The sequence below is a fragment of the Athene noctua genome, chromosome 1, assembly GCF_965140245.1.
Source record: "Athene noctua chromosome 1, bAthNoc1.hap1.1, whole genome shotgun sequence".
Lineage (NCBI taxonomy): Eukaryota > Metazoa > Chordata > Aves > Strigiformes > Strigidae > Athene > Athene noctua.
The window spans coordinates 70956027-70976476 of record NC_134037.1 but is presented as its reverse complement, the minus strand read 5'-3'; the positions used below and the strand labels follow the sequence as shown (position 1 = coordinate 70976476).

Below are 20450 nucleotides of genomic sequence, written 5' to 3'. Positions count from 1 at the left end.
TGCCACCCCTTTTTATTGCGTGACTGGGTCAGTGCGTTATGTGATCCTAGTGAACTCTGTTATGCCTCAGTCCGTCTCGAATATAGTTTTTCTTTAACTTTCTGTGCTAGGGAATAGGGAAATATTCTCCTCGCTTTTCTACCTTAAGTGAATGTTACAACATTCCCATATTTTTTATTTAGTTTCCCCCTCATTCTGGAATTATCCTGTGCTCTATGCTCTCAACAGTGCTAAAGTCACAAAGCTAAGTACAAATAATACTTGAAGGTGAAAGACAACATGAGGTCTAGGAATCTGGTCTGGCAATGGTATATACTCAGCCATCAAAGATGAGAAGTACAAAGTGGTGAGAGAAGGACTGCTTTAGGAGATAGTACCTATAGCCATGGCAGCTCTAGTGCCAGTGAGAGCTACAAGAAGATGAGTAAAGATTTGGGTCACATGAAGGCCACTGTTTCATTGCTTTGATATACAAGCTGACCTAACCAGCTGGAGACAGTCCTCTCTTGGAGAAAGCAATAGTGGTTGTACAGGTGGCATGCATAGCTTTAAGTTAGTCCCAGCATTTTAGAAGATGTGGCTCCAGAGAACATTCTATGGGCCATGGATGGGTTGTTTGAAAGACAGTTGTTGGACCACAGCGTTTCCAGTGGCTTTGTAGCTGTCCTCAGTTGTGTTTCAGGACTCTCAGCAGCTGCCTCAGAAGGTTTGCAGAGGTGTAAAGATGACTTACTGTGTTGTACCTCCCTCTCAGTGCTATGTGAGTATATCAGAGAACAGATAACTAGTCTGAGTAACATAGTCTGTGACCTATAAGGAAAGGCTGGATCAGTTACAAGGCAGATTTAAAAAACAAGAAATGCAGTTATGAATTAGACTTTGTTAAAAATGTTAAGCAGGAATATATGTATGGGTGGACTTTGCACCCATACACCATTCTTGAGGCTGTCAGCTTGGCACAAAACGATGGGCAAACATGGTTCCTTGCACATCGTCAGAGATTATTGAACAATCAACCCAACAAAAGTCTTTTCAGTATGATGGGGAACTTGGTGGTCATGGATCTTGCAAGTCAACAACAGGTTTTGCATCTGGTTTTGACAACAGGGATCTGGCTTTTACAACCATGAGACCCGCTCTGACGATCAAGGGCTATTAGGAAGAGATGGGGTGGGGCAAAGGCTGGCCAGCGTGGCAAGGGCTTTAAATTAGGAAAGATGGGGAGGGAGTGGATGACCAACAATCAAGTGAGGAAGTGGTGGACTGGGGTGACAAGCAAAGTGTGCAGGATGATGTTAACAGGAGAGATGTCACAATCAGTAAAACAGAGCAGAAGGGGTCCCACCCCAAGGATATCCACACAATCAAGCAAGTGCCTACAGGACAGCTCTAATGCCTCTTCTGGAAAACCTACATGAGTGAATGTCTCTCTGAAGTGCCTGTACACTAACACAGGTGTCATGGAGAGGACACAGGAGGAATTCCATGCTTGGAAGGATCCCATGCAATATGGTCCTAGAGAGAAGAGGGGTCCAGGAGAACTGGATGATATTCAAGAATTGCATCCTCCAAGTTCAAAAATGATCCCTCTTGCTGTGGAGTAAGTCAAGACAAGGTGGTAGGAGGCCTGCATGGATGAACAAATCCCTCCTGACAAAATTTAGGCACGAAAGGAGGTTTACAAGAGGTGGAAGAAAGGACAGGTAATAAGGGAGGAATATAGAGACATTTGAGTGTGCAGGAATGGGGTTAGGTTAGCCAAAGCCCATTCGTAGTTGAATCTGGTGAGAGAAGTAAAGGGCAAGAAGAAGGGCTGCTATGCATGCATGAATAGCAAAAGGAAGACTAGGAAAATAGTGGTCTGCTGCTGAATGGGATGGGGGACCTGGTGCCCAAGGCCATGGAGAAGGTAGAGGTACTCAGGGCATTTTTCACCTCAGTCTTTGCAGGTAAGACTGACCTTCAGAGATCCCAGGCTGCTGAGGCAAGTGGGAAAATCTGAAGTAATTCAGACTTACCCTCAGTGAAGGAGGATTGAGTTAGGGAACTTTTAAACAAGTCCATGGGAACTGATGGGATGCACCTACAAGTGCTGAGGGAGCTGGCCATTCTGCATTATATTTGAATGGTCGTGGTGATGGGAGGAGGTTCCTGAGGACTGGAAGAATGTAAATGTCACTCCTGTCTTCATGGAATCAGCTCTGAGCAAGGGGTTTGGAGTAGATGACCTCCAGGAACGCATTCCTACCTCAGTCACTCTGTCATATATCTGTGATTCTGTATCTTATTCTTCAGTGCCCATGAAGCTGTGTGACATTTAAAACATTATCTGAAACTTTTTTCCACAGTTTCAGTTGCCTGGTTCAGGAGATCCATTTGCTGAGTGCAAAATTTTCTGGAGTCTCCTTAACATATTAACCCTCAGAACATACTAAATTATGCAAGCACAGCCACCATCACTGTGGAAAAGGCAGATTTCAGTGGTGCATAGAAAAGGAATTTGTTGGACGGTGTGTGTATATAAACAGTATTGCTACGGCACAAAAGGTGATGTGGATCTATTTGCAGTGGGAGGCTACAAGTGCAAAATCAGAACACCAGGAAGGAAAATGCTTTGAATGTCTAGGCACAATTTAAACAGCAAGAATGTGAGTATAGCCTGCAGTAGTAGTTTGATCATACACAACAGTGAGGTACAGTTCTAAATGTCCATTTTACTCATGAATTTTTATTCAAAGGTTAGTGGTTTGTGCTTGTTTTCACACAGATGTAGAAGGATTCACAGCATCATTAAGTAAGCAATGGAGAAGCATCACTTCGGTTCTCTGAAGGAAAGGCTAAGAGATGGGGTCCAAATGTTTAGTTGGCATGGGATGGCATTTTTCTTCTGAAGTCAATGCACCTGCTTCAATTTACTACTCCTAATATCTGTCCTGAATGCTGCAGAATGAGTAGAGGACAGGAGAAAGAGAAGAAAAAAATACACTATTTGGTAATACCGATTATATACTTAAGAAGACCTAGAAACTTTCTTTGTTATAGTGAAATTGAACTCCTCTTGGATCAACTGATGAATATGAGTTGCATGTCTTTTGAAGGGTCTTAGAGAGAGTCTTGGGTCCGCAGAAGAATACTCCAATACTGTTGCTGTAATTACAATAACAACAAAAACATAAGAGTAGCAGATAAACTGTACCTTTTGGCTGCCTCCAGATTTGCATCTTTTGAAGTGTCTTTTCGAGAAATACATTTGAAAACATCTGTGTTACTGTCACAAAGTATTAAAGTATAATTATTTTATTATTTTAATGTTTATTATGTCTTACTGCATTATTTATTTGAATTGCTTTATTAGAGGTCACAAACTATTTTAAATGGTAGTTCTTTGGGTTTGATCTTCATAGCTTTTTTTAATCAGAGAAGCAAACACATTGCTTGTGCTGAAAATTTTCAATTCTTTTTCTCCAGCTGAGTTGATTTTTTTTTTTTTTTTTTTCTAAAAAAGACCAAAAATTCTCAGTTACTTCTGAGTTTTCTTCTTTTCTGCCTATGGACAATATTTAAATGGCTGATTTAAGAACAACATTTTAAAATAGGTAGTACTTATAAAATAAGAACATGGCCAATTTTGTTCATAAGTGCACAAGTCTTAAAGGGTTTAAAGGGTTTGCTTCTAAGTACATGGCACATATTGCTTTACAGCATATATGTACACACAGATAAACACACGTGCTGTGCTACTGAGGAAAGCTCAATCTACATAAATGCAATGCAAGTGACAGGTGACAGCATGAGTTTCAAAAAGTTTGCTTCTGCAAAGGACGGACTGTAGATATGATTTTGGTGCCCAAGCCACAGTCCCCAGAAGCAGTGCCCATATTGCTCTGGTGCTCTATTGCACTAGGTTTAACATGCATCAGTATATTCCTGTTAATCCACTAAAAGACATTGTTGTAGCTAAGGGAGACTCTGTGGACCTAGGTGCAGGGACCCAAAACGTAGTCAGTGCATAAAAGCCTATTGTTACATCACACAATAGAAATGCTTGAGTTTCTTTACCTCTTGAACCTTCTGTAACTCAGAGCAAGAAAAGGTTGGGTTTTTTTCTTCTCATAAGAAATCCTTAATTCATTCAAGGTTTTTTTTAAAAGGTTCAACATTAACTGTAACCATGGGCATCTAGGTTCAGAAGCAATACAGCTTTTTCTGTCACTTTAGCTGCCCATTTAAGGAACTAGCACAAGATCCAGTATAGAAAGTTAATGCCCGTCTGCCTCCCTGAGCATCAGATTTTTTCTCAGTTGTACTCAAGAAAAGTAACAAAAAGTAATGCTTTACCTATAACTTTAAAAGCTCTGTTTATGCAGTAGAATCCCTATAAAAGGCTTTTCAAAAATTGTATTTTCTACTCTTGGCCTTTTTTCTATTTTTAATCTTTCATATTTCCTGATTGTATTTATTTTGACCTCCATCAAGTGGTTTCTCTATTACTGTTATTTTTGCAATTTTATGGTATTCTTGTAGCTTACTGTATTCTCTTTGATCTCCTCCCTTTCAGCTTTTTCTTGGGTCTTTTTCATCTTTAAAAAAAAGTTTTCATCTTTTTCTTTTTGTATCTCTGTCTCCCAAGTGCAAGCCTTTATTTTGCATTAGCAGGTAAATGTTTGGAAATCATAAAGAGTCACAAAGATTCTGGAATTTTCTACTACTGAACACAAAATATTTCAAATTCTTGCTTCAAAGGCTTTCAGGAACAAAGAAGCTTTTCTCAGACCACTAGCGAATCCAGCAAGTTCAAATGAACTGTCTTTGCCAGCAGAGATGAACTAATAACAGAACAGCATAGTCTTGCAAGAGTAGCCAAATATGTTAAGGGAACAAACATATCCTTGACATCATAAGAAAAAAATCACAGTTTATCTCTTTAATAACCATCTTCAAGGGAAATTAATGCTACTTTGTCCTTTGTGCAGAACAGTAATTGGATTGTGTGTTTCAATTATATCTGGACAAAGGCCAGGATATTGAAATACTTCTAAATATTAGATTTTCTTGTCCAAAAATTAGATTTTATTGGCATTCTCTTTCCGAGATTTCTTCATTAAAAGCTTCATTAAGCATAAATCTTCTTTCCACACAGAAAAAACCCCTAAATTATTTTAAAAGGGTCATTTAGAAAGGTTTGCCTCCTCTTCTGCCACTGTTTATGCTGAGAGAAGAGTTACCTAACAAGGTTAGAAGACAACCTGCCTTACCTAGGATGTTTTTTGGCTAGTTGCTTGAACTCATTGTCCCAGTTTGGCCTTCCATAGCAGGTCTTCTGTCTCAAACCGGTAATTACATCCATCTTGTCATCATAATGTAGGGCTATGTGAGTAGCCTAAAGGCAAATTTATAAGATAATAAATTTAGAGTCCACAACATACACTCCAAGTAGGAGGAGAAAGCTGCTTTGCTGTGAAACACGGAACTATTAATGAGGGACAGGAAACTGTAATTATCAAATGGGAGGAGAGGAGAGGAGAGGAGAGGAGAGGAGAGGAGAGGAGAGGAGAGGAGAGGAGAGGAGAGGAGAGGAGAGGAGAGGAGAGGAGAGGAGAGGAGAGGAGAGGAGAGGAGAGGAGAGGAGAGGAATAGTACTAGAATTGTAAAAAGCACTTCCAAAAATGCCCGGTACCTCAAAGGAGTTCAGTTTCTTCAGATGGAATGTTTGAAAATGGTTGGGAATAAATAACAGTCTTTACTGGCCTGAGCCTAAGTGCCTCAGTCACTTTTACAGGCAGGTCTTGGATTCCTGAACCTCTCTGCAGCCATTAAATATCTCACCCTACACTTCCTTCTTGCAGATCCTGAAGTGACAGTCACCATTTTAAGACTGCATTGGAGTTTAGGAAGGGGAGCAAAGTGTACTGTAACAGAGTTTGACAATAAATATTAGCAATTACATGCACCTTAAGTAAGTCCAGAGCATTCTACTGGTGATGGAAAAGACAACGGATGTACCAGCTCAGCAGGGGTAAAACTGAGTGTTTTGACTCTTCTGCTCAGGTGGAGGCAGGTGCAGAAAGTGGATCAGCGCAGGTGAAGCACTGAACTAAGTGAGCTGCACAGCTCTCAGTGCCAAGAAAACAAATCCCGATTTTCTGATTTTCATGGGCATTTAGTGTCTCTCAGCTCCTATACTACACCCATTACCATGCTATCTGAGTACTTCCCAGATGCATTTAAAAACAAAACCACCATCTCTCTTAATTGTGCTGTTATTGTGTAGGAGTAATATGCTTGTTTTCACTACAGACTATCATTGTTACTATCACTGTCAAGAAATTACTAGAGGAAAGCTAAGTTAAAAAATGGGCTTTGCATTTAGTTCAAGCCCTAGCATGAACTAGGCATCATTATCATCTCTTGCAGAAGGGGTTGCTGAAATTTAGATCCATTTTCTGGGAATATTGTATATTTCTTGTGATAATGAGTCTTCCATGTTGCTTAACAACTCAGTTATTCTGGTCAATCACAGTTGTCACAAGAGGTCATGTTTCTAAAGGGTTCTTCTTGTTAGTTTGGGCCAATGTCGTGGAGGACTTGAAATAGTCTAAGAAAGAACAAGGTGTTTGGTAGGAGTGGGAGGTGGAGAGCTGCAGGATTTTTTAATTGTTTATAGCAAAATTGTGCTACTGAGCAGATGGGTAATTTCTGTTAACATTAAGTGGAACGTTTCAAGGATTTTTGGTGTTTGCCCTTGCTATAGCTCACAGCATTAAGTTGCCTGGAATGTCAGGGGCATTGCAACGAGCAATTGGCTGAAACATGATTTCTTGTCCAAGCAGAGGCAGACATATGCCATATCTGACCATCTGTTGCCAATATGGAATCTACAAAGAGTTTGAAGCATTGAACAAACATTATGTCTGAGGAGTAAACACCTGCCAGTAGTGGAGGGTGCACTAGAAGGTGTAAATTGCTCATCCTACTTGGATTCAGCTTCACCCAACTACTGGTCATCTGTATGGTCAGACAGGGAGAGAATAGGGAGAATGTAGGTTTTGCTAGAAGGGAGAAGTAAAGCATCATCCAAATATTACTGGTGCTGAAGCTCACATTTTGAGGAATAATGAACTGGAATTTGCTAAAGATAAGTAAGACCTGTAAGATGAGGGAGCTTTGTGGATGTTTGAAGAAAGTGCAGTTATGACCTAGAACAGTTCACTGAGCTTGGTCAGAGTAGAAGCAGCCACTGAAGGGCATTCCTCTTCCCCCACAGCCCTTTAGAGGTGGGATGCTGGGGGAGTCTGGGAACAAGAGCAGTACCAGTGTAAGCAGGGAGGCAGCACAGCTTCAGGGATGCTCCTATGTCAACTAACCAGCAACACAGGATAACAAGGCAGTGCTGACAGGAGGCTGGGATGATGGGACTTGAAGAGAAGAAGGAAGCACTTCAGAAAAGTGCGGGACATACAAGTGAAGAGAGTCAGACATCCCAGCAAGAGTATTTGTCTCCCTACCTGATTTCTGGCCTGATGTTTGCCCAAGAGGGAAGTGGGATGATGACAGCTGAGAGATGAGGGCAACTTTGTCTTTTGTTAGGTTTCTCAACAGGTTCTTTCAAAGCAGGTTTTAGGTAATACCCTGTGATATTGCTAATGCAGAGTGGTAGTTTCAATGACTCCCTTTTACTTCACAATGAGAGTGGATTTTTCTGAATACAACTTTATGCACATACCTCATTACTTGACAGAAGCCCTAAGGAAAGCAGATTTTTTTTTTTTTTTTGTGGCAGCAGAGGCAGGAAAGGAAAAGCTCTATGAAATCTATTTTTTTAATCTCTACTAGACAGTCCTTCATTCTACACAGACAGCAGGAAATAAAATAGTAGAGCAAAGACTTTCCTCTGAGAGCTTTTCTGGCAGGTGCCTAAGTCTGATCACAGTGTGATCTGAGTGATCTATTAAAAAAAAAAAATAGAGAGAGAAAATAAACTCATTTGGGTATAGGTAAAGACTAAAGAATTTGAATAAAATCCACCCAGTGTAAGGAGTGCCTCGAGGTGGGATGATCCAAAGAATTATGAGATGGCAAATTTAAGGTCCATCACAGAAAATGCCTTTTCAAACAACATGAATCAGACCATAGAATTTGTTGCCAAAATGTTCTGAGTGCAGCAGGTTTCAAAAGTGCACTGGACATATATGTGAACAACAAAAATGATAGTAAATAATAAGAGTAAACCAAACCAACACTTTTTATACAACTCTCCATGTTTCAGTACAAAAATGCCAGAATCTATTTAAAGACAATTCCAAAGACATGGATAAAATGTCCCTTCACAAGTTCCTGAAAGGCTCTCTGCACTTTACTGTGAGACATCTGGTAATCAGCGCTGCCCAAGACAAGATATAGGACTGGAAGGATCACTGGCTTGATTTCTCCATTCCTGTTTTCCTAAATGTGAGATGGAAACAGACGGCTTGGTGTCTTTATATTTACAGCTCTTTGTCTCTCTGCTTCATCCATCATTTATTCAGCTGTTCCTGTTCCATATGTTACCATACTGGAAAAGCAAGGTACATTAACTCAGACTCGTAACAGTTTAATTATTACCTGACTTTCATCCCAGCCAGTAAGAAATATATGATAACTTAGAAAATCATTTTTCCCCTTTTCAGCCATTTTTGTTTCCAAATGGAACAGAAGATCAGCAAACCACTCAAATGCTGATGGGTCTCGACAAATCCAGTAAAAATAAACCTGTCAGATAAAAGTAAAGAGATTTAACAAGAAGCAAACCATCAATAAAACTTCCTAATGATTGGTTCAACTCATTAACCGCATAGTGTGTGACTCTTCTCCACTGTAACTTTAAACATAATTACACATTTGATGATGTAGTTTCTATCTTTTAAAAATTTCATTTTCATCTTAAAGATTCAGTTAATATATTAATGTACTAGTGAAGATAGGCAATGTAGAAGTTTCCCATAGCCCCCTGCCAGTGCATCTCAGCTTTGACTTATAATACCTAGCCCTGCATTTCATGCAAATAACTTGATTATTCCTTGAAATTTTGGATTTATTTTCAGTTATGTTTAAAATGGTATTTTGATTTCATTCAGCAATAAAGCAAGGGATTCCTGTTTCTCAAGACTTTATGCCATAGGTTAACAGCTGATCTGGTTGAAAGATACAAGTCTGTTCTTCAAGTCAGATACCCTGTACAAAACAGGCTACAGAATGCCTCTACTTCTTTTTGAATGTATTTCTTGTTTAAATTGGAGCATATAATTTCTAGAGAAACATGAAACTAATTTTAAAGTTGCCAAAGGGGCAAAATGAACCACTATCCCATCACGGATTTTCTATTGGTTGAAAACCTCCTCTCTATGAAAATTTTGCAGTTTTTCTCATCCAGATTTCTCTAGCTTCATCTTCCACATGCTGGATCTTGTTTTAGTTTTCTATCAGATTAAAGAGCCTGTTATTAAAGTTTTGTTCCTCGGGTAGAAATTAGAGGCTGGGATCAAGTCATCCTATAATCCTCTCTATGGTAAATGGAACATTCCTGGGATCTGTCACTGAGAGGCTAATTTTCCATCCTGTAATCATTTCTATGGCTTATTTCTGTCTATTCCTTCTCTACCGCTGTCAGTCACAAACAGAACAGAGAGTCTGTTTTTAAAAAAAGAAGAAAAAAGCTAATTTATTAGGATCTTGGCAAAGGGTAATGCTTGCATGGGGATAAAATCTTTCAAACAAGATGGTTAGTCACTGTCCATATGATGTTGAGAGTTTCTATTTCAAGAGTCCTTGCTGTGGCATCTTTAGCTGAATCAGGCGAGACTCTCCAAACCCCCTTTTCTGCTCAGTTCTTATAGCCAGCTGGTTCAGGGACCATTGTGACCACCCCAGCATGTGCATGATCTATTGTGATCTATTGTCTTAACTACATACAAAGCATCTTCTAGCTAATTAACTATGTATAAAAGAGTGTCCTGTGTGACCACTTCTGCTGACCATTTGCAGATGTCTTATCTGTGTACAGATTAATCATTTTTGCAGCAGGAACTTCCTGTGGAGTCTCAGAACTGGTGAGATTGCCCTCTCAGGATCTTAAGCAACACACTGAGACATACAGTGTCCTAGGCTGAGCAGGAGCTACCTTAGGGAGTCTTCAGGACAGTCAGAATTTCCCATGTGGAAATCTCCTCCACCAGTGCTGTGCTGTGAAGAGGATTGGGAGTACAGCGCATCCTCTGGTTTCAGCTCAGTCCGCTGTCTCGAGCCAGACCAGCTGTGTAGATGACTAGACTGGGAGTTCCTGCACCACCCAGAGGTTGAATGTCTGACATCTCTGGGTGTCTGCCCAGGCAAGACCCTGATGCCCAGCTGAACCACAATTATAAGCCAAATCTGATTGCAATTCTGATAACTTGAATTCTGTAGCACTTGCCACACAATCCGTCATTACTTTTGAACAGAGGTCACTAGACCTCGAATGAGCATCTGTGGGCAATGTAATTTTGAGTGTAATTATTTTTATAGTGCCTCCAAAGAAATAATTCACAAACATGAAGGAAGCCTAAAAATACACAATTTCAGATGAAAAAGGAATGTCATGGTGGACAATGTATAAGCTTATAACAAAAAGAGGGTCGGAAATTGTTTTATTGTGACTGTGATTATTATTTTGTTGCAAAATCCCCTCATTTCCTCGAATCCATCTCTCTTTGTGCTCACCGGCCCCTCTGTCTTTTATTTTACCTCAGTATCAAAGGTAATCTGGAAGGTCTCTCCTCAAGGCAATTGTGGGAACTCTGATGATTTGGAAATTATAGCCCTTTTCCATAGCATCAATGAAATATGGGTGCATATTAAACACTTCTGAAGTGAAAAATCAGAGGAGAAAACAGAATTCTGTAAAGAGATTTCCTGAAGATTTAATATAGGATGTTGTCAGACTTCTGGTAAGGTGGTGGGAGAAAAATATGGTAACATCATATTTCACTGGAGATTTGGTGAAAGAGACTACCAGTAATCTCAGATATTTCCTAGATCTGAGTGTACTGTAAGGGACCATCTGTGGTTTCTGTAAGAAATATAAATGAAGTATGATCCCAGGAAACAGAGATAAAGCATTCAGGGTTAAGCAGGGTATTTTTACAGTCCAGGAATAGGACTTTCTGCAGAACTTTAGTACCAACCATTTTGGCTGTTTGCTTTTTCCCCTTCTGTTTCAATGTTTTGCTTTAAATATAACCTCATTCAGGGGGGTTGCTGCTGATTTACACTGGCATAAGTTATGAGGAAAAAGCAAGCCCACTGACTTTATAGCATTTAATTTTTTGACCAACAGAAGCACTATTTTAAATCACAAAAACTCGATAAGATTTAAAGTCTTAACCTTTATGTAGTTTTTTGTGTCTGAATTCTGAGATGCCCACTTGTTCCACATCCTCAGCGTCTCAAAAATGAACCCACTGAGTGCTGTCAGCCTGTATCACATCATGTCTGTTGATTTGTAGTGAGAAATTTCTTCCCCCAGCCTCTACTTGATCTTCTTATTTCTCAGGTCTTTTCAGTAGTTAATTTCATGGATATGTATATTTAGTACATGTGTGTGGAGAGGAGGCATGTGTTTCTAGAATAATGAGTTGTGCATGGGGTAGCAACTGGGAGCATGTGGGCAGCTTATTCAGGGAAGGAGGAAGAAAAGCCAGACCATGAGTTGAGATGATGTGGTCGCTGAAATGAGGGACTGGTTTCCAGAGTATCAGGCTATAGAACTTGAAGGAGTGCTTTTAGCTGATTGCAGACCTGGCTGTCACAGTAACACAGTCCAACCAAACTGGGTCAAGTTGCCTCTGGCACAGTCCTCTTGAGAAAGGATGTAGCTTTCTGAAGCTGCAGAAATTCCTGAAACTCATTGCTGATGTGGTTCCACTGAAGCGATACCCATTGCACTGTCTCTAGTTTTCACATGTTAGAGGTGGAAAGCTTTTGGTAATGAAGAAAGATGGCCATTATAAGAAGTATTTTTGGCCGTGATTATAATCTTAGAAAGAAATGAGGTAGTGAAGAAGGATGGCCTACAGGTAAAAGGTCTCCATTTCCCTTAGATCAAAGAGGACTTCTAATATAATATGTTAAAATAAATTGTGTTTACAAAGAAGTCTTTCTTTCTTTACACTGACTGCCCATAGCATAGCACAACATATTACATGTATAATTAAAATACAATAAATGCACAATAAAATTAATCCTTATAAAAACTCTAGAATAAAGCCAGCATCAGTGCATTTCTATAATTAAACAATTCTGAATCCTATTTTTTTTCTTGTAAGCTTCATACTATTAACTGACAGCAGTTATTTAGGACTCTTAAAAATCTGGTTTAGATTTATGTTTCATTAGTCTCCACCCACCCTACCCCCATCAACTACATTCATCAGCTTGATGGCTTGCCCAAGTAAACTGTCTTAAATTTTCCAAGTGCTCTTTTTGCAAATTGAGTTAGATGCAGTATTGCTATTAATCAGATTTGTAATGCAGGGTTTTGAGTAGTCGCTTGTTTCTGTAATACTCTGCTCCCTTGCAATGCATGCGTATTTATCATTGTTTCCTACATCCTGAATTTTGTACAACAGACAAGAGCATACTCTGATACTTCTTTTCTCTAAGAAAGAAGCTACTTCATAAATCAGTTTTCATCATGTGGAAAGTCATTAATAATTATCTGTGATGACCATCCGTCTGTTTCTCCCTCCTCCCCGAAGACAGAGGTGGAGCTGCATCTCTGGGCAAAGCCAATTTGTCAACAAAGGGGTGTTAAAGATGGTGAAGCAGGGGATGCCCAGGGAGGCACCTTCATCTCTGACTCTTCTTGCTCCTTCTTAGACATGACTAGTCCCTGAAAAACCCTCGTACACCTGCAGCTGGACATGTCTCTGTAAAACCCCAGTCCTTCCTGTTCCTGAGTGTACCACATCACCCATGGGCTGTAGAGTACCAAAAAAGATCAGAGATCTTCCCCAGCCTAATTAATTGATCCAGTGGGCTGCTACAGGTAAGGCACAGCAGTGCCTGCAGCCCAGGGTATGCAGGGCACAGGGGTCTGGCAGCCTGCATGAGGCACTGACTTAGAGCTAGGGTGGCAGCAAGCATCCTTTCATATAAATGCAGGACAAGGCTTGAATTAATACCCTCAAATTTGAATCAGGAGTCCTAAACTGTTCTCAGTCAGAGTTCAGAAAGGTGGTTACGTTTGACAGCAACAACAACCCAGGTTTTTAGATCTTTGGAAGAAGATATTTTGTGGAGGATGTGGGCTGGGGTAGAGCTTGAAGCAGAAGGTTACCTCAGGCAGGGACGGTCGGTCTCAAAGCAAGTGGAAGAAGCTGGTTTTGTCTTCCTCACAGTATGTAGCTGAACTTACTGCCACAACATGCTGTGGTTGTTTAAGGTCTATATGGGTCCGAAAAGCAATTAGACAAATTCATGGAAGAAAAATCTACTAAGGGATATTAAACACAGAGATGCAGCTCTTATATCAAGACATTACTGAACTGCAGGTTGCTCAAAGGCGAGAAGGTGTCCATACTTATTACTGTTTGATTTTCTGGTCTGTATACTTTTCCCTAGGCGTTCATGAAGAGCCACTGTTGGAGACAGGATATTGGGCTAGATGGATCTTCAGTGACACTCAGTAGGACCTTTCTTATGTCCTTATATAGGGTAGAAGAGGAAGTGGATATTTGCTGATACTAGCATCTGACGGATCAGTACAATTTTATCAATTTCAGCAGCAATTGATCTGAAAAATGAGACCGCTAATGTGAAAAAAAGATCATTTTATGCATAACTAAAGCCAGTAGAAACTTTCCAGCCCTGACTAGTAGTAGTGCCCTTCCTCATCACAAAAAATGATAGGGAAATGAAGGCTCTAAGGCTATTTAATTGTGAAGAATCAATTAGATAAATGTGTACTCCTTTTGATTTGCTGGGTTTTTTAAATTATACAGCTGCAGACATTATGGAAGCTATGAGTATTTATATCTCAACCGTATGTGGGCAACACTAAGAAATATTAGTTCAATAAGCGTAATGATAGCTGTACTCAAATCAAAATGAAGTTGTTAAAAAAAGAAAAACCTCTTATTTATTTCCTTAATAGACATTTCTATGGTACTCATCATGGCAGAAAAAGAGTGCTGAATACTTTGAGGAAGATTAAATTATTTGTAATTATACCACAAGTGGAAGCTTTTAACCAATGGAATAAAATTGTGGAGCTACCCTGAGATTAATCGTTCTCACTAAGATGACTGCTAAATTTTTTAAGTAATGCTGTGAACTTCCCCAGGACCTTTCATCCAGGCTTTCAAAATATTTTACAAGCACCGATGAAGTCTAGCCTCATAACACCTGTGAAAAATAAGCATCACTGTTCCCACTGCACCAATAAGGAAGCCAAGATATAGAGAAAGGACATATAGAAATCATGATACTTTTGTATTTTGCAGGAATTCAGAAAAACTGAGTTTATAGCAAAAAAACATGGCAGAATGAACCGTGCATTTATCTTTGCAGGCAACTTACCCAAGATTCTTCCTAAGCTATAGGTGAACACCCTGAGTATACTGTACTCTCAGTGCATAGTTAAATTCTTTTATTTTCCCCTTAAGATAATAACAGCAATGACAATAATAATTTTGCCTGTATATGTATAGAATATACATAATGTACATATGTAATGTGTATGTACATATATAACTCTCCTTCCAGTGGAAAAGATCTTTCTGGTACAGTCATAGTGTTTGCAAATACACTTTTCACATCTAGCACATATTTTCATTTTTATTTCCTTCCCTTCTCAGTGCTTTTTCTGCCTCAAAGATCCCCCCTGGCATTTTGAACCTGTCCTCAACTCCTCAGTTACTAAAATCCCAGATGCTTTTTCAGTGGCAGATTGTCATTAAGATGCCAGTTTTAACTCTTTCATTTAAAAAGATCAGCCCCTTGGTTCTGCAATCAGCTCCATATGTACTGACCTTCTCAGAGATCTGTCCACTCCAGTGCAATTTCAGCATTTGTCCCTAAATGTGAAATGTTGAACAGTTCCTGATTTAGCTTTTACATTGGAAAATGATCTAAAAGAAGCTGTTAGGTCCACAAACTACCATTTGCCATGGTGGGTAGGGAAGAGAATGTTTAAGGCTGTTTTTTTTCTCTATTATCTTTTTATCCCTCACTCGACTTCATCCATTATGTCTTCTTCACCTATCCTACTCTAGTGCTGCCTCACATATCCTCAGCAGAAGATGTATAACAGGTTAGCAAATCAAGAGTATGTTAACTTAATTGGTGCCATCCATGCCTTACAGACCCCAACATATTTTTTCAACAAAATAGTTAAAGTGGTTTGAGGCAGTAACATGCATCTTGATACATGCATCTCATGCAGAGCTTAAATGCCTTTTTTTATTCCTTCTGTGCTGGCTAATATCCTGACTTTGCAAGGTGAGAAAAGCATCTAATGGTTGCTGAATGCAGCATTCTGGACCAGGACACTAAGTCAAAGGGCCCTTACAAAACCTGCAGCTGTACAAGGAGAAAGTGCTGCCCTTCACTTCTGTCTAAGATGACCTTGCAGGATTTATTTTTGGTAGGAAAGAGGACAAATTCCTCTTCTAGCTCTCTAACTACCTGTCTAGCTATGAAAGACAGTCCGTGTTTATCTCCATTTGCTATTGAAAATCTAATTCTTCACCTTTTGCTAAAACCACTGCAGCTAGGGCTCCTTTCTTCCTCAGGGAGTAACAATGAATTCAGGACACCCTACCCCACAACAGCTCCTGAGGCAGCTAGAAAGTGAGTGACTGCTTCTGAGAGCGAGTTAAAGCACTCATGTGAGTCTCTAGCTCTGAATTGCTTCTCTCAGCTGGCAAAATAGGCTCATTTGTAGAACTTTTTGATGGAGCAATAAACTTTCCCACCTACCTTCTGCAGCACCAGTACTGAATTAGGGTTGCAGTATTTGTACCAAATGGATTTTAAAACAGAGGCAAATGGCGTCACGCCGATTCCTGCTGCAATGCACACACTCACTTGGTAGTGGAAGACGTCTGTGGTTGCAGATCCGTATGGTCCATCCACAGACAATCTACAGCAACAAGACATTTAGTCAACGGTCAGCAACATATAAAATGACAGAAAGGTTAAAATAAGTTGGACTACATATTTTCAAAACTGAACTTCTGTTAAAATAAAAGAGAGAAGACAGGTCTAAGCTCGCACACACATTATCCCTACAAACACATTTAATTTTCAGTGGGTGACATTTAATAGCAAAGCAACTGTTTTTTCTGAAGTGAGAGAACAAGAGTACCCATGTGGGTTTGGGGCCTGGCCATCTATTTAAGCATGCAATTGCAATTTTCTGGCTTTCTGAAATGTGATTAGTCATATAATTGCATGTCCAAATTTAGCTGTGGAATTTGCATATTTGATTACAAATTACTGAAAAGCATCCTGTTTTAGAGCTTTATTTTCTGTATTGTATATATCAAAGTAAAGAGGAACAGATTATATTAATAATTTTGAAAAGTTCTCTATATGTGTTAGTGATAAAAGAGAAAGCAAGAGAGAGGGCATCATATGCAAGTAAACTACTATTTTCTCAGCTCTTTCTGAAAACCAGTATTTCAGAAATATATTTTTGGCAATAATACTGTACTTAGTATCTGACATAAAGGCAAAATGTGTAAGGAGAAACGCTTGTTTATGTTGCTACCTCCTATAATCAATATTGCTGATGCTAAGGCATTCATTTTGGTCAAAATTAGAGATGAAAAAGATTATTAAATAGTCAGGTTAATTCCTCTAGCGACATGGAATGTAAATACATACAGTACTTTGGAGTGCTCTGTCCAGTCTGTCTTTAAATAATGCAAATGCTCTGGAAGACGGCTTCACTAACACCAAGTCTTCAGAAAAAAATCATTTTTTTACTTCTTTCAGATTTTCTGTTGTTTTGTGCTCTTTATTGAACAAATAATTGTTGAAATTCAGCTTAAATACTACAGAACAATACGCAGATGTAGGAAGAATTAAATGTTTTAATAGGAATTGAAAGGGGGATCACCAAGCAATGGTACATACAAATATAGGGACACAATGTGTCTGAAAACCTCTTGTTGCTTTATTAAAGTGTACCTGAAGTCCTAGCAAATATTTTCTCTTTCATTTGTACTTGTCACTTGTCACATATTTCAATATTCCAAATGTTCTGCAAGTGTGATAGCAAATGAAACGGCTACTCAGGGATAACTTTTGGAAATCTGGCTTGGGGTATAAACAAAATAATCTTTTTAAAAATATGTGTTGTTATTTAGATTATTGTCCAGGCCTGTACTCTTTGAGCACTCAAAACTTCCTGTAAAATACAGTTAATTTATAGTATATATGTAAAGTTCCTAAGAACTGCTTTCAGGTAAGCTTTCTATGTAGTTCAATGTGGGATTGGGAGCAATTCTCATTACTGTTAGTAGATTGAGAAAAAATTGATCTGGAAGGAATTTCAAGAGATTCTTTAATCTGTCTCTGTGCTGCAAGACAGGATCAATTATTTCTGAACCATTCCTTACAGAGATTTGTCTTGTCAGTCTGCTCCTAAATCCTCAGTTGACAGAGATCCCATCATTGGTTTGGATGCCTTGCTCAGCCGTAGCTAGAGAGCTTAGCCAAATACAGAGATTCAGAGAAGTAGGGAGGAGAAACTGGAGAAAGAGAAACTGAGATATACAACCCATTCGTTCGATCTAGAGAGAGGGGAGGAAGATAAGAAGATAGTAAACAAAGTGACAAAAAATATTACATTGCATTTGCCAAGGGAGGAGTAGAAAATAGGACTATAGACTGTTTCTAGCTGTGGCTTGGATTCTCCATATTCTTTGTGTCCATCTACACAATTTCATTAGAAAGAAACATTATACTTTGGGGAAAGACGGGGCAAATATTTAGTTCTTGAAAACTAACATTAATGGATTCTTTTATTATTTTTAGAATTTAAACATTTTCTGATAAGCATGACTGTGTAGTACTCCTGACTGTAAAAGAAGTTATATTTTGGGACAATGTGCTAAAATAGCAATTAAGTGAGCCAAAATCCCAAAGAGGTATAATATCGAACTTGATTATTTTCACAGGAATAGTCTATTCTATGGTCTTGTCTCTCAAATTGGCTGGAAATCACAACTAATTGTCTTTGCTACCTGTATATATGTACATACATTTTATTTTAGTCTTCTTTTATTAATTACAATAGACATATTTTATTTTTAGAACCTTACCTTATTATTGTTACTACATGTCTTCTGCTCAGCTTCTGCTATATGTTATTTTTTAATATAGTCACCAATTTGGTGTTTATCTAGATATTGAAACCTGTGAAAAAGACTTGTTTCTGCTTTGTTGCTAGCTTAACTATTGAAATATTCTTTTTAATATATTGCATGAAAGCAACTGAATGATGGCATTAGGCACCCTAACAAGATTAAAAAGAAAAGTCTTTATATATAACAGTGCTGTTAATTTCAACTCTGCATTGTGGCCAGCAACGTTTGATAACATTTTTCTCTTTCTCATTCTTTACACTGGCTGTCAATCACTTTTTGACAATTTTTGCTCCAGTTCTGCTGAAATGACACACTTCTCATTTCAGTTGCCTTTAGCAAAGGCAAGGTTTTCAGTTCTAATTCTTATTAACTGATAAAATGCAAGGACTGGACCAGACTTTCTTCTGTGTCCCCACCTTCTAGTATGCCTCTGGAGCTCAGTGGTGTCTATAAGCTTTTTAGAGAAATGTTCCATTAATTTAATGTCCAGTTTCCATTAAATTATATAAATGTGGTGAAACAAGGGCATTTTACTGTTCAATTTTATCAGAACACCCTCATCAAAAGCAGTTTTCCAGTGGGAAAATAGTCCCTTTGGTCCCAGGTCCTACACACTCCACCATAATTGAAATGATCCTGTGTTGGGCTCTTCTTTGCTGTAAAACTCCAATATGCCATGGTTTGAATGCATCATGTATAGAGCCAGATGCTTCGCTGATGTAAGTCAGGATGGCTTCATCAACTTCAGCAGAGCCCTGCTGACTTGCAACAACAAAGCATCAACCTTTCGCTTGGATTAAGATGCCACAGATACAGAATTTGAACACCAGTAACCCTGATAACGTGAAGCAGGGTTTGGAAACTGCAGACAGAGTTGAGGGACACTGCTGTAAAAAAGTAAGGTTCAGGCAGAACTTTCTGGGACCACAAAATATCTAAGTAACTGAAAGGGAAAAGCTGAAAATTTGGATGGCAGATGATGGGTGCCATCAGAACATAAGCATATAGGCACAAAGCTAGCAGATAGCTTCCAGTGTCATTTTAATTCAGTTCTTAAGCACCTGTCTGTAAAAATGGGTATCTTTAGGTGTAGATATAGATGTTAGAGATTTAGATGATAGCGACAGAGATATTGATATGGACTTTAAATATTGGTTTAGTCATCATGTCTTCTTGGTAGCTGTTGGCCTAAGTTCATGACTGTGTTTATTTGTGGTTCTTTTAGCATAATGACATATTTATGAATCCAGAACTACAATCTAATACTGTATCATAAAGAACACACAAAAAAGGAATTAAAGTTAAAATGTTAAAATTTATTTTAAAATGTAGAATTAACATTTTAAAGTATATTTTTTGTTGTTCAGACCTTGGTAATGTCCACAGTTCCTTGAAAGCTTTTTCCTCTGCTCCAAAGGCCTTGAAAAGGGCTGCAGTCCAATCCCCGACGACTCGTATGTGAACACTGAAGAAGTCCTCCTCAGGAGCCGAGGTGAGGGTGAAAGGGTGCCACTCCAGCTGTGAGACAGAGGGACACTGTAGAAAGATGTATTGACCAGGTCCCATTTTAAAGCCATGTTTCTTCATGTGAAGCTCAAGGACTCCAGAGGAATGTGTCACCACCTAAACAATAATAAAAAGACCTGCTTTATTTTCCTCAGAATAGTAACTGTGTGTTTCCATTACATTACAGGTGATTTTGCAATCGTTTCTACTTGAGCTCAACCACAAGTTAATGCAAATTGGGATGCACAGTAATTTTTATATGTTTTGTAGATTGCGTCTTAAACTGCATGTTGCAGTGCTGTTGCTGCCCAATAGCTTGAGAGCATATACAGTGTGTATTGAGGGGCAGCTTGCTTTGTGAGTGTAAGAGGCAGAGAAAAGGCTGTAACAATTCAACAGTTTGTCAACTTTCTATCCTAGTAGACCCTATGCACAAGTATTCCTTAATAGCCTGGAATAATTTCCCAGATTTACTCTCATGTAACACAATTAACATGTATGGGATTATTGTCGGCTTGGCAAGAAGAAAAAAGCCCACTGAGCTCAATTCAACTC

The 20450-nt window shown here is 38.9% G+C and overlaps 1 protein-coding gene across 2 annotated transcripts in view; it reads right to left on the bottom strand.

Moving 5' to 3' along the window:
• Positions 1–3020: 3020 nt before the first annotated feature.
• The window catches only part of NOX3 (NADPH oxidase 3), a 41425-nt gene continuing 23995 nt past the window's right edge, over positions 3021–20450 (bottom strand). For both annotated transcript variants that reach the window (XM_074924583.1, XM_074924591.1), the window contains exons 9-13: positions 19759–20012; positions 15994–16156; positions 8602–8748; positions 5256–5380; positions 3021–3147 (exon numbers count right to left, since the gene is read on the bottom strand). In XM_074924583.1, coding sequence (XP_074780684.1) covers positions 3021–3147; positions 5256–5380; positions 8602–8748; positions 15994–16156; positions 19759–20012 — 816 coding nt within the window. The remainder of the gene's footprint in view (positions 3148–5255; positions 5381–8601; positions 8749–15993; positions 16157–19758; positions 20013–20450) is intronic.